Source organism: Palaemon carinicauda, chromosome 18 (assembly GCF_036898095.1).
Source record: "Palaemon carinicauda isolate YSFRI2023 chromosome 18, ASM3689809v2, whole genome shotgun sequence".
Taxonomy (NCBI): Eukaryota; Metazoa; Arthropoda; class Malacostraca; order Decapoda; family Palaemonidae; genus Palaemon; species Palaemon carinicauda.
In genome coordinates, this window is record NC_090742.1 from 14,586,313 (window position 1) to 14,604,556 (window position 18,244).

The following is an 18,244-nucleotide window of genomic DNA, read 5'->3' on the forward strand; positions in this document are numbered from 1 at the left end:
TAGTGTAAGTTCTGACGTGAGGCGAACGAGGAGCAGCAGTTACAAGATCCGGACGAAGATCCTTAAAAAATCATCATGATTTAATTAAAGTCCATAGGAGGCTAAGCAGCTAAAGGCTCCTCTCCAAATGACAGAGTCCTCAAAGGAATATCAGTAGGAGGGAGAACAGCACTTTCTCATCTGCAGGAACCTTGTCCGAGAAAAGCTAGGTTATCTCAGTGAGGGTCTCACTGGTGCATTAGCAGCAGACCAGAAGGCAATGTTATGTAACTGCTTGACAGTCTGTGAACTGTCAAAAACTGAACTGTCAACCACAACAGGTGCGTGAGGACATACAGCACTGGTGCATTAGCAGCAGACCAGAAGGCAACGTTATGTAACTGCTTGACAGTCTGTGAACTGTCAAAAAACTGAACTGTCAACCACAACAGGTGCGTGAGGACATACAGCACTGGTGCATTAGTAGCAGACCAGAAGGCAACGTCATGTAACTGCTTGACAGTATGTGAGCTGGCAACAACCAAAGCTGTGTGGGGAAGCCTCAACTCCTGACTGACTAGTCTGCTGCGGGCGAGTGGCGGTAACCACAGTGGGTTGCGGAGGATGACGCACCGTGTCAAAACACGGCAGCTTAACTCCACCCTCCTGTTGTTGTGGAAGCACACGCACGTCAACGGAGGGTTCCGTGCGTCTGTGAACGTCAGCATGCGTCTGGCAGGGTCGACTGCGCATGGGTGGAGGAGCTCTCACAGCTGGAGTGTGGGAGCAGGCAGCCACAGCATCTGCTGGGCGCACAACCGTGGTAGGTTGTAGGCTAACGGGTGCAGCGTCAACCTTCTCCGCACGATACTCCTGCAAAAAAGATGCTAACTGTGTCTGCATAGACTGTAGCAAAGACCACTTAGGGTCTACAGCAGCAGGTGCGGCAACAGACGGTGTTACTGCCTGTTGCGGTACCGCTTTACCTCTCTTAGGAGGTGTGCAGTCATCGGAAGACTGCAGCGAGTCCGAACTGACCCAGTGGCTACACCTGGGCCGTTGGACTTGCGCGGAAGGGACCGACTTGCACTTAATAAGCTGCGAGACCTTGGTCCAAGGTTTCTTACGAGAAACCTCTTCCGCAGACGAGAAGTAAATGGGCTCTCTCGTCTTTGTGTGGGTGGGGCGATCTTGGGTAGATACGCCCGAAACCACGGAGGGAAAAACGTCTGTTCGTTGATCAAGGCCTGACGAACCCATAAGTCGTTCGACATTACTTCTCCCCTGGGCTTGGGAGCTTGCAAGAGGTCCCGGACTAGGTGAACGACAGGCACGAACAGACGAACCCTCGGACGCAACACTGTAACACTTTGCGCATATCACTTTATCACTTCGATTTTCTGTTTTGCACTTATTTCACTGAAATCGAAACTTTTACTGATTTCTACCTGAAACACGCAATCCTACCCTTCATTAAAAGGTAGTAATTGCGAAAACAGTCGTATAATGCAACAGAAAACATATATAAAGATAAAGAATTCAGTGGCTGGGAAAGAGACTAAACACTAGTTCAAATAAACTACGTTTACAATCTCTCACCGCACATAGCCTGGGAACAAGAATAAAACCCTAGAAACGTTTTACCTTCTTCCCCGTACAGCGACTAGGGAGGAGAGTAAAACGAGAACAACGTTACCCGCTTGAACGAAACGTTTTTTCTCCTCTCTCTCCCTCCGTCTCTATCTCTCTCTCTCTCTCTCTTGATTTCGCACCTGAGAGAAGAGCCCAATTATATATCGTCAAAACATGTTATTAGCTAAAGGAAAAAACTGAAAGGTTTTCCAAATAAAAAGTTCCTTTAATTTAGAATTTAAACCATTTAAGCTAAGAAAGAATGAACGAAACGCCAGAATCGGTTTACTCTTACTGCAAAGTGAAACCGTGATACACTCTCTCTCTATCGTAACGATAGAGCGCATGTTGAACGTCTGAACGTCAACAACTGCGTAGACTAAAAAACTAAACGTTAGTTCAAAGAAATTCTTTCATAAAACCTTAAATTTGAAAAGTTTTAAATTCTTTAAAGGTTAAATACGATATAACGGGCTCAACGTGTTAAGCAAAATTACTAAAAACCTAAACACACTTCCGTCTAAGGGAAGGGTCGGCCATTTAAAAGTGAAAGAGAGTCCATACTCTCTTTGTCACCAAATTAAATCTATCCAAAACGAGTTCAAGTTTTGAAATGAAGATAAAACCCCTGCATAGCGAAAGCTCAAAACTGGAATAGTGTACTTCACCAAATAGTTGTGAAAACAAATCCAGTTAGTAACAGCGTATTTAGTAGGTCTTGCCAGTGGCACGACAGAGAGAAAATTGGTTCTGTGTTGACATGGAGTACTTGAGTACCTGCTCGACAGATGGCGCTGTTGATGTACACCCCCACCTGTATAGCGATCGCTGGCGTATTTTGTCCTTAGGTTTTTCTGTCGGGCAGCAGAGCTGACAGCTATATGATCACCGGCTAAGTTTAATATTGAAAAATATAAAATAGCGTTGCTCAGTATTATATACCGTTCTATACTTTCATAGGAATTATTGTACATGGATGAAAATGTTATTTTCATTAGTAAAATAAATTTTTGAATATACTTACCCGATGATCATGTAGCTGTCAACTCCGTTGCCCGACAGAAATCTAAGGTCGGGATACGCCAGCGATCGCTATACAGGTGGGGGTGTACACAACAGCGCCATCTGTGAGTAGGTACTCAAGTACTTCTTGTCAACAAGAACTCAATTTTCTCCTCGGTCCACTGGTTCTCTATGGGGAGGAAGGGAGGGTTCTTAAATTCATGATCATCGGGTAAGTATATTCAAAAATTTATTTTACTAATGAAAATAACATTTTTCAATATTAATCTTACCCGATGATCATGTAGCTGATTCACACCCAGGGTGGTGGGTGGAGACCAGCATACATGTTAACAAAGAAGCTAAGTATCCCGTATTTCATTTTAGCAGTTATTCAAAATAACAAACATAAAATAAATAAGTACCTGGTAAGGAAGTCGACTTGAACTATTACTCTGCCTTTTTTTTAAGTACGTCTTCCTTACTGAGCCTAGCGGTCCTCTTAGGATGCTGAACGACTCCTAGGTGCTGAAGTATAAAGGGCTGCAACCCATACTAAAGGACCTCATCACAACCTCTAACCTAGGCGCTTCTCAAGAAAGAATTTGACCACCCGCCAAATCAACCAGGATGCGGAAGGCTTCTTAGCCTTCCGTACAACCCAAAAAACAACAATAAAAAGTATTCAAGAGAAAGATTAAAAAGGTTATGGGATTATGGGAATGTAGTGGCTGAGCCCTCACCTACTACTGCACTCGCTGCTACGAATGGTCCCAGGGTGTAGCAGTTCTCGTAAAGAGACTGGACATCTTTGAGATAGAATGATGCAAACACTGACTTGCTTCTCCAATAGGTTGCATCCATAACACTCTGCAGAGAACGGTTCTGTTTGAAGGCCACTGAAGTAGCGACAGCTCTAACTTCATGTGTCCTTACCTTCAGCAAAGCAAGGTCTTCTTCCTTCAGATGAGAATGTGCCTCTCTAATCAGAAGCCTGATGTAGTAAGAAACTGCGTTCTTAGACATCGGTAGAGAAGGCTTCTTGATAGAACACCATAAAGCTTCTGATTGTCCTCGTAATGGCTTTGACCGTCTTAAATAGTTCTTAAGAGCTCTTACTGGGCAAAGTACTCTCTCTAGTTCGTTCCCCACCAAGTTGGACAGGCTTGGGATCTCGAACGACTTAGGCCAAGGACGGGAAGGAAGCTCGTTTTAAGCCAAAAAACCGAGCTGCAAGGAACATGTAGCCGTTTCAGATGTAAAACCTATGTTCCTGCTGAAGGCGTGGATCTCACTGACTCTTTTAGCTGTTGCTAAGCAAACAAGGAAAAGAGTTTTTAATGTGAGGTCCTTAAAAGAGGCTGATTGGAGCGGTTCAAATCTTGATGACATTAGGAACCTTAAAACCACGTCTAGGTTCCAGCCTGGTGTGGATAACCGACGTTCCTTTGAGGTCTCAAAAGACCTAAGGAGGTCCTGTAGATCTTTGTTGGTGGAAAGATCCAAGCCTCTGTGGCGGAAGACCGCTGCCAACATACTCCTGTAACCCTTGACCGTAGGAGCTGATAGGGATCTTACGTTCCTTAGATGTAACAGGAAGTCAGCAATCTGGGTTACAGTGGTACTGGTTGAGGAAACTGCATTCGCCTTGCACCAGCTTCGGAAGACTTCCCATTTAGACTGATAGACTCTGAGAGTGGATGTCCTCCTTGCTCTGGCAATCGCTCTGGCTGCCTCCTTCGAAAAGGAGCTCTTGAGAGTCTTTCGATAGTCTGAAGGCAGTCAGACGAAGAGCGTGGAGGTTTGGGTGTACCTTCTTTACGTGAGGTTGACGCAGAAGGTCCACTCTTAGAGGAAGAGTCCTGGGAACGTCCACTAGCCATTGCAGTACCTCGGTGAACCATTCTCTCGCGGGCCAGAGGGGAGCAACCAACGTCAACCGTGTCCCTTCGTGAGATGCGAACTTCTGAAGTACCCTGTTGACAATCTTGAACGGCGGGAACGCATACAGGTCGAGATGGGACCAATCCAGCAGAAAGGCATCCACGTGAACTGCTGCAGGGTCTGGAATCGGAGAACAATACATCGGGAGCCTCTTGGTCATCGAGGTAGCGAATAGATCTATGGTGGGCTGCCCCCACAGGGCCCATAGTCTGCTGCAAACATTCTTGTGAAGGGTCCACTCTGTGGGGATGACCTGACCCTTCCGGCTGAGGCGATCTGCCATGACATTCATATCGCCCTGAATGAACCTCGTTACCAGCGAAAGCTTTCGATCTTTTGACCAAATGAGGAGGTCCCTTGCGATCTCGAACAACTTCCTCGAATGAGTCCCTCCTTGCTTGGAGATGTAAGCCAAGGCTGTGGTGTTGTCGGAGTTCACCTCCACCACCTTGTTTAGCTGGAGGGACTTGAAGTTTATCAAGGCCAGATGAACTGCCAACAACTCCTTGCAATTGATGTGAAGTGTCCTTTGCTCCTGATTCCAAGTGCCCGAGCATTCCTGTCCGTCCAGTGTCGCACCCCAGCCCGTGTCCGATGCGTCCGAGAAGAGACGGTGGTCGGGGGTCTGAACAGCCAATGGTAGACCTTCCTTGAGAAGAATGCTGTTCTTCCACCACGTTAGAGTAGACCTCATCTCTTCGGAAACAGGCACAGAGACCGCCTCTAGCGTCATGTCCTTTCTCCAGTGAGCAGCTAGATGATACTGAAGGGGGCGGAGGTGGAGTCTCCCTAACTCGATGAACTGGGCCAGCGATGAAAGTGTCCCTGTTAGACTCATCCACTGCCTGACTGAACATTGGTTCCTTCTCAGCATGCTCTGGATGCATTCTAGGGCTTGATTGATCCTTGGGGCCGACGGAAAAGCCCGAAAAGCTCGACTCTGAATCTCCATACCTAGATAGACAATGGTCTGGGATGGGACGAGCTGGGACTTCTCTATATTCACCAGGAGGCCCAATTCCTTGGTCAGATCCATAGTCCATCTGAGATTCTCCAGACAGCGACGACTTGTTGGCGCTCTTAAAAGCCAGTCGTCCAAATAGAGGGAGGCTCTGATGTCTGCCAAGTGAAGGAATTTCGCAATATTCCTCATCAGATTGGTAAACACAAGAGGTGCCGTGCTTAGGCCAAAGCACAGGGCTTGGAACTGGTACACAACCTTTCCAAAGACGAACCTTAGGAAAGGTTGGGAGTCTGGATGGATGGGGACGTGAAAGTACGCATCTTTCAGGTCTAACGAGACCAACCAGTCCTCCTGCCTGACCGCTGCTAGGACCGACTTCGTCGTCTCCATCGTGAACGTCTGCTTGGTGACAAAAGCATTGAGAGCACTGACGTCCAGCACCGGTCTCCAACCTCCTGTCTTCTTCTCTACCAGGAAGAGACGGTTGTAGAAGTCCGGGGATTGATGATCCCGGACTATGACTACCGCCACCTTTTGTAGCAAGAGCGACACCTCTTGTTGCAACGCTAGCCTCTTGTCCTTCTCCTTGTAGTTGGGAGAGAGGTTGATGGGAGATGTAGCTAGAGGGGGACTGCGGCAGAACGGAATTCTGTATCCCTCCCTTAGCCACTTCACAGACTGAGCGTCTGCACCTCTGCTCTCCCAAGCTTGCCAGAAGGTCTTGAGTCTGGCTCCCACTGCTGTCTGGAGAGGAAGGCAGTCAGAACTTGCCTTTTGCGGACTTGGAACCCTTCTTGGACTTGCCACGGTGACTGTCGGCACGGGTACCTCCTCTGCTGGAGGTTCTGCCACGAAAGGGCGGGATGAACCTAGTTGCAGGTGTGTCTACTGCTGCAGGGCGGAAGGGTCTAGGCACGGAAGGTAAGGTTTTAGCCTTACGTGCGGAAGATGCCATAAGATCATGGGTATCCTTCTGGATAAGCGAGGTAGCCATCCCCTTGATCAGCTCCTCCGGAAACAGACACTTGGAGAGAGGAGCAAACAACAACTCTGACTTCTGGCAAGGAGTGATACCAGCCGATAGGAAGGAGCAAAGATGTTCTCTCTTCTTAAGCACTCCCGACACGTACGAAGCCGCAAGTTCACCAGACCCATCCCGAATGGCTTTGTCCATGCTAGACATGATCAGCATGGCAGAGTCCTTATCCGAAGGGGAAGTCTTCCTGCTTAAGGCTCCCAAACACCAATCGAGGAAGTTGAAGATCTCGAAGGCACGAAAGACTCCCTTCAACAGATGATCCATGTCAGAAAAGGACCAGCAGATCTTCGATCGTCTCATAGCCAACCTGCGGGGAGAGTCAACCAGACTTGAGAAGTCGCCCTGGGCAGAGGCAGGAACTCCCAAGCCAGGTTCCTCTCCCGTGGCATACCAGACGCTCGACTTGGAAGCAAGCTTGGTAGGCGGAAAGATGAAAGCAGTCTTTCCCAGTTGCTTCTTGGAATGCAACCACTCTCCCATAACCCTCAAAGCTCTCTTAGATGATCGTGCGAGAACAAGCTTGGTGAAGGCAGGAGCAGCAGACTGTATGCCCAGAGCAAACTCGGAGGGAGGAGAGCGAGGGGTTGCAGACACAAACTGCTCTGGATACAAGTCCCTGAACAAGGCAAGGACTTTACGAAAGTCTAAGGAGGGAGGCGTAGACTTGGGCCCTTCAAAGTCGGAGTGCGGTTCATCCAAATGTGCAGCTTCGTCATCTGATACTCCATTATCCGAAAGCTGAGTAGGAAGTGGCAAAGGCAGAGCAGAAAGCTGAACGGCTGAATCCGGCAGTACGGGTGCATGCGTAGCTGCTGCGGATCCAACATCATGCCGCTGCTGGTCAGTCTGCGAGCTGGCAACAACAAAAGCAGAGTGCTGGTGCGTGGGAGGGGTTGCGGTGGGTTGCGGAGCATGCTGTATGGTATGCGGAGCATGCTGTATGGTATGCGGAGCATGCCGCATGGGTTGCGGAGCATGCCGCATAGTGTCAGAACCCGGCAGCTCTACAGCACCTTCCCACTGCTGATGCGGTAGCTCACGCATGTCAACGGATGGTGCGACAAGAACATGCGTCTGGCAGAGTGGACTGCGCATCGGTGGTGGAGCTCTCACAGGTGGAGTGTGGGAGCAGGCAGCCGCAGTATCTGCTGAGCGCACAACCTCGGCGGGTTGTAGGTTAACAGGTGCAGTGTCAACCTTCTCAGCATGATACTCCTGCATGAATGCCGCAAGCTGAGACTGCATAGTCTGCAGCATGGACCACTTAGGGTCTACCGTGGTTGGAGCAGCAACAGACGGAGCAGTAGCCTGTTGTGGAACCACTCTACCTCTCTTGGGAGGTGTGCAGTCATCGGAAGACTGCGGCGAGTCCGAACTGACCCAGTGGCTACACCTGGGCCGTTGGACTCGCTCGGAAGGGACCTTACGTTTGAGCGGTCGTGAAACCTTGGTCCATCGTTTCCTCCTGGAAACTTCTTCCACAGACGAGGAATGTAAGGGCTCATTCGTCTGTTTGTGGATGGGACGATCTTTGACAGATACATCCGCAACCACTGAGGATACATCCGTGCGCTGATCAAGGCCTGCCGAACCCTTTGGTCCTTCGACATTGCTTCTCCCCTAGGCTTGGGAGCTTGCAAGAGGTCCCGGACTGGGAGGACGACTGGCACGCACAGATGTACCCTCATGCGCAACACTGACACTGACACTTTTCACATCACTAGCACTGATAACACTTCCCACTGCACTTTTCGCTTTCAGCTCTTTGACATCTGCCAAAAGCTGATTACGGTCATTAGCCAATGACTCCACTCTGTCACCGAGAGCCTGAATGGCACGCATCATATCCGCCATGGATGGCTGAGCACTAGTAGCAGGTTCGGGAGTCACCACTACAGGGGAAGGAAAAGGTTGAGGGGCATGGGGAGAGGAAAATTCCACAGAGCGAGAAGAACTCCTCCTGATTCTCTCCTTCTCTAACCTACGTGCATTTTTAAGGAATTCGTTAAAATCGAATTCCGAAAGCCCAGCGCATTCCCCACATCGATCTTCCAATTGACAGGATTTACCCCTACAATTGGAACAAACGGTGTGAGGATCTATAGAGGCCTTCGGAAGACGCCTAGCACAAGCCCTAACGCTACACTGCCTGTACTTAGGGACTTGAGACTGGTCAGACATCTTGAATGTAGAAGTAGTCAAGGGGAAATTCCAAAATCTAGCAAAGTTCGTTAACAATTAATCCAAATTAATTCCAAAAGCTTGCTAAGCTAATGATAAAGCTTCCTGAATAGCGAAGGCTAAACTCTAGAGTGAATACATCACCAAATCGTGAACAACAACTCCAGAATCAACAGCGTATCCAAGTAGGTCTTGCCGGCGGCACGACAGAGGAAAAATTGAGTTCTTGTTGGCGCTGTTGTGTACACCCCCACCTGTATAGCGATCGCTGGCGTATCCCGACCTTAGATTTCTGTCGGGCAACGGAGTTGACAGCTACATGATCATCGGGTAAGATTAATATTGAAAAAGAAAGATTTATGAAGAATAGACCCAAACTATAAAATCAGAGTGAAAAGGATTACTACAATGAAAGGATATCCTTAAAACTAATTCACACTTTTTTCCATCGTGTCCTTTGGACATTCAAAATTGCTAAAAAGACATCTTAATTAACTTACCTTGGTGCAAGGATTGCAGCAGTGTTGTTTAAAGTTAAACGCAGCATCCTAAATCTTAGATACTTCAGTTCCGGATTTTGATTTGCAGTAACTTTGTCTTTAACACTTTATAACAATTTCAAATAGTCATGTCATACTCTAGAGGGCATATTTACATTGATTCAAACCTGAAAGAAGAATAGCATTGTTTAATTCTAGGAAATGCTGTACTGTATGTACAATATATACAACAGTTACCCTAGTCAAACATGCACTAAGCTAAATTAAATTTAAAATTAAAAGACATTCCTTGGTGGGTTTGAGCAAACTTCCAAACCTTTGATTTTATCTAGAGTCAACTTTCCTTTATGGAATTGTAGTGTGGATGTTGAATGAAGATTCAAAAATAGGATATCCTGTCGAGATTTTCTGCATAGTAAACAAAATATGAGGATGATAAGGGTAAGGAATATATCAATATACTTAGAGTCAGCTTGGTCAAGTAGAATGAATGGAACCAAAGTGAAAGATATCACAAATTTTGAAAGTCATTTATATTTTTCCAAACTATACAAACTTGACTCTTTTAATAGGAGTATGAATTCAGAGAAGCTGGAACTCTGCTGTTATCATTTATTACGAGGTGTTGGTAGTTACTGGCGGGGATGCTCCGGCCCCTTGCCAGCGCACTATAGTCAACGCAGAGATTCCGGGAGGTGTCGGTAGTTACTGGCGAGGATGCCCGCCCCCTTACAAGCTCCCTATAGTCACTGCAGAGATTCCGGGCGAAGTAAGCCCCACCCCCTGAACACGTCATAGGCAATCAAGTTGTATCCCACATTAACAGCACTCACAACACATACCCTTAAAGTGATTATAAGTTAGTATAGTTTGAAATTTCTAAGGATGTATTATGACTACTGCTAACTTGGGAAACAGCGTGATTAGCTATGATGGGGGTGGGACTTATTTCGCCCGGAATCCTTCATCTAAGACATGTAGGGTGATTGAGCCATAAAATGTAACTTCAAGGTCTCAGGTTTGTAAAGTTAGAAACTATAAAAATCACTTAAAATTTGTGATTTGTTCCAACATGTAATACAAACCATTGACCTCTAGTAGGTCATAATGATACGGCTCCTAGATTAGGTTAAGTTAGGTTACTAAGGATACGGCTCCTAGGTTAGGTTAGGTTACGAGAGGAACCTTAGATTAGGTGGTGATCTTGGGTTTGTTTCCCTTTTAAAATGTAGTTTTTCAGCCATAACTTTGGGAATTTTAAAACATCTAACCTTTTAAAAATATGGGTTTCCTCCAATTATTTGCATCGAAACAGGTCAAAGTACCTATAAATACACCAGGAACCCTTCTTAGTTTCTTCATTAGAACTATAGAGTCCTTTCAATACACGTCATCAAACTTCCGGTCCGCCATCTTGGAGGGCAAACAAAGACGCGTTCAGTGAGTAGCTAAGGTTGAACTGTTGAATATTTAGCCATTTCATCACATTCACATTCACACAATGCCCAGTTTTTGCGCTATTGCTGGCTGTGGGAATCGAGGACGAAGAGATGACAAGAGTTTCTAACGCATACCGGCAGTTATTCAGAATCAGGACAAAGATACAGAGGAATTATCCAAGTGCAGACGTGACTTGTGGTTGACCAGAATATCACGGGCTGATCTACGTGAATCCTCACTACCCTACGCACGTATTTGTTCTGATCATTTCATATCAGGTCAGTCTAGGCTAGGCCCTAAAAGTATCATTATTCCTGTGTAAACATGCTATATCCGATCGCATAGGTGACTTGACAAGTATCATCGTCAGTTCAGTGTGTAGTGTGTGTGGGGGAGGGGCATCTCAATTTTTAAACATCAAAGGGGCATCTCAGATTTTCAAAACAAAAATTAAAAGCGCCCATATTGGCTATATTAACAAAGGCTACTTACCTAGGTCTCTATTTCGTCAAGGTGCTCATGCCTATATATAATTAAGTGTATATTTATATTTATTTTAATTTGTGTATTAAATTGTGCAGACATACAGGCCTATGTGATGAATAAACATTGATTATAAATAACAATAATATCTGAAAGCTGGTTTAACCCGAAGGGGTCTTCAGCTTATATATGAAACATTGAAAAAATAATTAAACTTGCGCATTTAATTGCAAGGAGGCAAAACGATCATCCAAGAGCATTACAATAGAGTTTGTCCATCATGTGTTTATATGTATATAAGAAATTATAGCATTTGTAACCAAACACAAACACAATGTTTAGGCATGAACTGATAAAGATTTGACATTATAATGCAAAACTTTTACATACATTTTGACAATCAAAAATTATAATACACAAGGTTAGGCTAAATGATCAATATTAGCTTTATAATTATAAACACTCTCTTCATTGGCCCAGTGTTTATCTAATTTTGGACTTAAAAGCATTAAAGGGAAAAACAACGAATTCTGGAAGCAGATTATTCAATGGAAATGTACGCCCACTCATGTTCTGGGTTGGCCGACAGTACCAAGTAGTTCACCATATCAATGTATGAAATACTGGGAAAATCCTCAATATTTTGACTGAATGAATTCTGCATCTGGTATGGATCTAGGCCATCAATTAGATCGAGTTTCTGCTTGTAAAAACGCTTATCATCACCCGACAATTGTTTGACAAAGTCGCTCTCATTGTCCATATTCGCTGTAGCAGCTGCCATGTTTTCGCTTTGTATGCCCTCCAGCATGGCCGCCGGCGATTCCCAGTGACGTCATTGAAAGGACTCTATTGTAGTACAGTACGGTAAAAATTTACACAATTTAATCAAAGACTCAGTCCATCCTGCCCAACTACACAGGCTGGGTAAAGACATTGTATTAGTAAAAAGAGAGAGCATTCAATGTATAGGCCTACTATCCAGCTGACGGGGCACGGGTAAAGGGTGAACGTAGTCTGTCGGGACAGGGTAAGTTATGGAAACGGTAGACTATGGAGGAGTCACAGAGGGCGTAGTCCCCCCCCCCCCCCCCCCCCCCCCCGTTAGGTAAGTATACACCTCCTAGATTAGGTTAGGTGGTATTCTTATATCTGTTTACCTTGTAAAATGTAATTTTACATTTTGTCCAAATGGACGGGGTGTAGGCCTATGTATAATAGCGGCCACCTATATGCATGATAACGGCTAAGAATACAGCAGTGTAAAGGGGTCGTGGTTGGCGTTAGCCCCCCCAGTTAGGTAAGTAGGTAAGGACACGGCTTGTAGGTTAGGTTAAAGGGGGGGTGAAGTTTAGTCTAGTTGGTGTCCATATTTTATGGTCGCTGGAGGAACTGGCAGCTGATATTTAAAGGTTCCCAATGGACTACAAAGGCTCCACTACCGTGTCCTTAATTATATCATAACGTAATGTACCAAAAAACATTAAATACGTAAGCGCACCATTACCAGGAGAGCGTACGCCGCACACTAAGGTGACCTCTACTAGGCCTAGTTACCAGTGACCTCTACTAGGCCTAGTTAATGTGACCCCTACTAAGCCTAGTTAATGTGACTCTACTAGGCCTAGTTACCAGATCCTCTACTAGGCCTAATTACCAGATCCTCTACTAGGCCTAGTTACTATGACCTCTACTAGGCCTGGTTACCAGGCTGTATCTACCGTTCAGTAAACTCCATAGAACCCTACTCATGTTACAGTAGCTAGGATGACATAACATGACATACTTACCCGAGATGTGGCTTCATCCCAAACCAGGATAGGCCTAGAGCACATAAGTAACTTTTTTAAAATAATTTGTTTTTTCATTGATTCTCGTATTTTTGGTCCTGAGAATGTGTCAGTTTCGAAGATAACAGACCTTTTATGTAAGAGACCAGTTTTTTTAGTAGAAAAACTATAATAAAGCCTAATAATATTAATAAAAGTGAAGCAACGACACTGCGTCTCCAGAAACACTAGCGGAGTACGGCAGTCGGCAGTAGACCTACAAGCTACAACCTAAACTCTAAACTTGACTCCCAATTACGGAAAAGTCCTAAAATGCAACCTAAGCTCAATCAAATAATTACCTCTAGTTAAAGAAATCTTGAATTACTTTATATAACTTTTGTGAGAATTTAATTACCTAACACAACACAGCGACAGCAAAAGGTATATGTAGTAGTAGTAGGTGTAATTTTTACCTATAACGTCTTGCGATTGTATTATAGGGTCTATACTCTATAATCTTTTGAACAATTTCCTCAAATTCCAAATTTATTCCTTGCAAAATTTTTGAAAATTAATATATCAGCTATTAAGAAATATAGACCATAAATTTTTATTTCCTTTTTCACATTTGTAAATTGTTCGCCTTTCATATTTTTACCTGTTCCATCTTGTTTTTGTTCTTTAAAATTATATTTATCTTGTTGCCATATTTAAATTTCTCATTTTAATTGTTCTTTTATTTATTTTTTTCTACAGATTTTCTTAGGCTGATTTCTCATTAACTTCTCTTTACCAAGGTTTTGTTTCGTAAATTAATATTCCGTTTAATTGTTATTCATTAAGAGCAACATTGCTATTTTGATTTGGTTCCAAGTATTTTGTATATTATTAAATTTACAGCATCCAATACTTTCATGGGGTTTCAAATTGTTCAGTTTTAATCTAGATAAAATGCTTCTTAGTTTAGAAAGTGTCAAGATGCTGACATCAAGCACTAGGCCTATATCCAAGTGACATTCGATATCATCCTGGTAGGCTATTTTTCCTCCGATTTTTATCATATTTATTGATATGATAGTCTGTAGGTTACATTACTTGAAATGAAATAGTAATAATAGATTATATTCACAGAAAGAAGTGTTAATTTTAGAAATGATTATAGTCCGTAATGTATTTCCTGTGTGGTCTATAGGCTACTCGGTTTTTTGTTTCCCATTTTTATTAAATTTGCTTATTTCTATTATTAGTTATCCCAGTAGATATGACCCAAGAAAATCCTGAATCAATTTATTCCCGTTTATCTTCAAAACTAATCCTGGAGTCCCTTATTTTGTCCATCAGATAGACTCCAACTTTTTTTTCCCTTGATCATCTTATTCAAAATGTATTTTGCTGAGACTTTTAGCCTCATCTTTCATCAACTCCCATTTCCTCTTGTAATATTCGTTGTGGGCTGATACAATTTTGGTCTATAAACCCATATAAGGTCGTGGATTGATTGAATCTGTAGCCTACAAATATATATATATATATATATATATATATATATATATATATATATATATATATATATATATATATATATATATATATATATATATATATATATAGATAGATAGATAGATAGATAGATAGATAGATAGATAGATAGATAGATAGATAGATAGATAAAATTATGGGGATATAAATCCAATGCCTATTCTAAATATACATACTTGAATGTGCAATTTTCTGTACTTTATAAGCTATGAGTTAACTGTAAATGACTTTTAGTGTCAAATTCTGAATATGCCTACTGTGGACTCATTGTGAAGTTGAATAAATGTATTATTTTCTTTATAAAGGAAAATATAAATTGCGCGACAGTTATAATATTAGTTAACGTTTAAATGGTACATTTATAGATTACCAGTGAAATTACCCTAGTTTGAGTGAAGACAGTATTCAGAAGAATAAACATATCAACATAGGCCTTGGAAATCGGAAATCTGACAGGAGTAATGGGCCTCTACGAGACATGAGAGGTCAGCAGATTAGAACATAAATGTAGGCCTACTTATGCCTATTCTTTGATCACCGAATGTAATATTCTGTTTATGAGCAATGGCCAACGACACAGGCAACTAAAGAGGAGATAACGGCTCGCAGAAGCTAAAGTTGGAGAGTTTGATGTGATCGTTGAACCAAATCTCCGTAATAGAAATAAAGTTTCAATACTTAATGTGTATGAGAGAATGAAGATTGAAACTAGCAAGATGAAATGTCGCATGGTAAATGTGGCATTGGAGGGCATGAAAGGACGAAGAAGGGAAACACGTAGAAGTAAAGAAAAAGCTTGATATTATGACACATTGTTTCAAGCTCATCTAATCGCGTGGAAAAAAAAAGAAAAAAAAGAGGCCAATATGTTGGTGAGAAAAGTGTATGACACAAAGTGTTGGAATGGAGGGGGATAGAGGACCTGGAATTTGGGATGTAGGAGGGTTTGACCGTGGCGAGCTTTTAGTGTTGGCGTATGAAGCTGCTAATGTCGGGAAGTTTTCCGTATAATAATAATAATAATAATAATAATAATAATAATAATAATAATAATAATAATAATAATAATAATAATAATAATGATTAGGCTCATACCGATGCAATATGTTGGCTGCACGATTGACAGAAAATCTCTCAACACCTCAGACATCCAGTTCTGATATTTTGACGAATCACTACTCACACTTCACACATTGGTCTAGCTTTACTATAGGCAGCAAGTGTACTTAAACCAGATTAAAAAAATGAATTAAGTGTCATATATAATGCTGAAACCCAGGGATGAAACATTTTATAGTTATATACAAAATGCTCATTAAGATTGGGTCTAATGTTTAAACAGACTGAAGACCGCCCTTCTTTTATTAAACTAAGTTTTGCCATTCTTAAAAGTCAGCCTTCATAAAAAAAATAATATAAAAAGAACAGAAAATGCAACCGTTTCTTGTCCATTGCAGGACAAAGGCCTCAGCCATAGCAATTCATCAAAATACTAATAAACGTGGTGCTATTATTATTATTATTATTATTATTATTATTATTATTATTATTATTATTATTATTATTCAAGTTATAACCCTAGTTGGAAAAGCAAGATGCTATAAGCCCAAGGGCTCCAACAGAGAAAATAGCCTAGTGAGGAAAGGAAATAAGGAAATAAATGAATGATGAGAACAAATTAACAATAAATCATTAAACGAGAGATCATCACAAATCCCGAAAGTGTACAGACAAGCAGATATTTCTCTCTGGTGCACACGCAAATGAGGCAAGTTTAGATGCAAGATTGCCATAATTATGACCTCGTTCCGAGAACATCATTACCTTCAGGCAGAGAAGCTGTTGCTCGGATGCTCCAAGTGATAACTTCATCTTTACATATTTTAAGTCACTTTTTAATAGAAAGGGGGACTCTTTTGACCCGAGTTATTCATTAATGATATATATATATATATATATATATATATATATATATATATATATATATATTATATATATATAGGCCTATATATATATATATATATATATATATATATATATATATATATATATATATATATATATATATATATATATATATATATATTATTTCATACATTTTTCTTTGAATAGAAAATGGATTTTTACACCTGCCATTCTTCAATCTAAATAAGCTAATTTCAAGCCACTTTTAAATCTAAATAGTTTTTTGACATATGGCATTCCTTAAATAAGACAATTTTTAAGTAATTTTTAAATATAAACAGTTTTTATGACACCTGCCATTTCTTAATAACATAAAAAGCTCATCCCACGATAATTATTTGGCCATAATATATACCAGTTCAAACAACTATCAATACGCCTTTGCTGTGACTAATTTGTTTGAGCTTTTTGAACGACTGCTTCATCTTTGCGTATCTCAAGCCACTTTTCAGATAGAAATGGGGTCCTTTTTGACACCTTTTATTCCTTAATGACCACATAAAAGCCCATTCTACAATAATTACATTGCCATAAATACGATTCAATGAACTGATAATATAAATTTGCTGTGATTAATTTGTGTACGCTTTTTATTAACTGCTGGCTTAATCTTTGCGTATTTTAAGCCACTTTCATATAAACATTTTCGATTTTTTGACACCTGCTCTTCCTTAATTACTCCATAAAACACTATTGAATAATAATCATATTGCCATAAATGCAATTCAACAGCTAATAGTATCATTTTAATGTGATCAATTTGTGTACGCATTTCAACAACTGCTGTTTTCTATCTGCTGGCATCTCAATGAGCGTTATATTGTTGTTATCGTTTGTCTCCCCCGATACAGTAGTTTGCGTTGAATCCAACACTTCATCCATTAATTCTCATAGTTGAAAGAAGGATTTAATAACAGTTTAATATTGTGGATAATACGTGGATGAGCATGGGATGGTAAAACCTCCTGATTGTCATTTATTCATTGCGTATTTCGGCCAGAATATAAATCCTTGTTAGGGTACGAATTAGACCTACGTGAGAAGTGGCCAGTTTTGTTTTTGTCTAATTATTTAGTGAATTCGTAGTGAATTTGCGTAGTGACTTCAGGTGAGGGTGACTTCGAGTGTCTCACTCAAGGGCAGCTCATCTTAGATCGTTTACTACTGCCCTTAGAGACGCCCTTGGCTCAAGTGCTCCAGGGTAGGCTTAAGACTAGCTTTGCGTAGGCCTACGGCAACCTGTCAAAAGGTACGGTGGTAGGCTGGTGTATATTAGAAATTAAGCAAGTATTTAATAAATTGAGGTATATAGAAATTAAAGAATTATTTGATAGATTAAGATATACAGAATGTAAGGAATTATTTAATAAATTAAGATATATAGAAATTAAGGAATTATTAAATAAGTTAAGATATTTTCATATTCTCTATTCTAGTTTAGTTGAAATTAGTCATGATACAATATACTAATTTATAAATGGTTAGACTTTAGGCCTATTGTAAATTAACCTTGCGTATCAAAGGCTAGGTTCCTTTGTTTTAATTAACCTTTATTTTAATTAAGGGCATTGTTGAAATTAAAGCAAAATTGGTAAAATGTAGCAAATTGCACTTCTACCCAACAATCCTTTCGAAGAAAATGTGTTCCTTGTGTATGCTTAGATGTTTTGGAGCCTTTGTAGGGTGACGGCCAGGTCCGTTTTCAACCATAGAAAATGGGAATATTATAAAGTGGGGTGGACTGTGGCCGTCGTTCTAAAATCGAGTTCGTAGAAATCGGGAATATTCTGAACTGTGGCCGTCG

General features: G+C 41.7%; 2 protein-coding genes across 7 annotated transcripts in view; one reads left to right on the plus strand and one right to left on the minus strand.

Moving 5' to 3' along the window:
- Window positions 1–18,244, minus strand: part of LOC137657622 (NADH dehydrogenase [ubiquinone] 1 alpha subcomplex assembly factor 3) — a 346,628-nt gene that overhangs the window by 58,483 nt on the left and 269,901 nt on the right. The window contains exons 1-2 of one of the 4 annotated variants that reach the window (XM_068391993.1): window positions 13,352–13,431; window positions 9,242–9,408 (exon numbers count right to left, since the gene is read on the minus strand). In XM_068391993.1, the coding sequence (XP_068248094.1) occupies window positions 9,242–9,288 (47 nt within the window). In that variant the 5' untranslated portion in view covers window positions 9,289–9,408; window positions 13,352–13,431. Of the gene's footprint in view, window positions 1–9,241; window positions 9,409–12,954; window positions 13,188–13,295; window positions 13,432–18,244 lie in introns of those variants that run through there. The other 3 variants (XM_068391995.1, XM_068391994.1, XR_011047169.1) reach the window with 3 other exon arrangements.
- LOC137657617 (zinc finger and BTB domain-containing protein 14-like) overlaps window positions 13,932–18,244 on the plus strand; it is a 50,569-nt gene continuing 46,256 nt past the window's right edge. The window contains exon 1 of one of the 3 annotated variants that reach the window (XM_068391984.1): window positions 13,932–13,967. The gene's annotated coding sequence lies outside the window, so the exon portion shown is untranslated. Of the gene's footprint in view, window positions 13,968–17,245; window positions 17,690–18,244 lie in introns of those variants that run through there. The other 2 variants (XM_068391982.1, XM_068391983.1) reach the window with 2 other exon arrangements.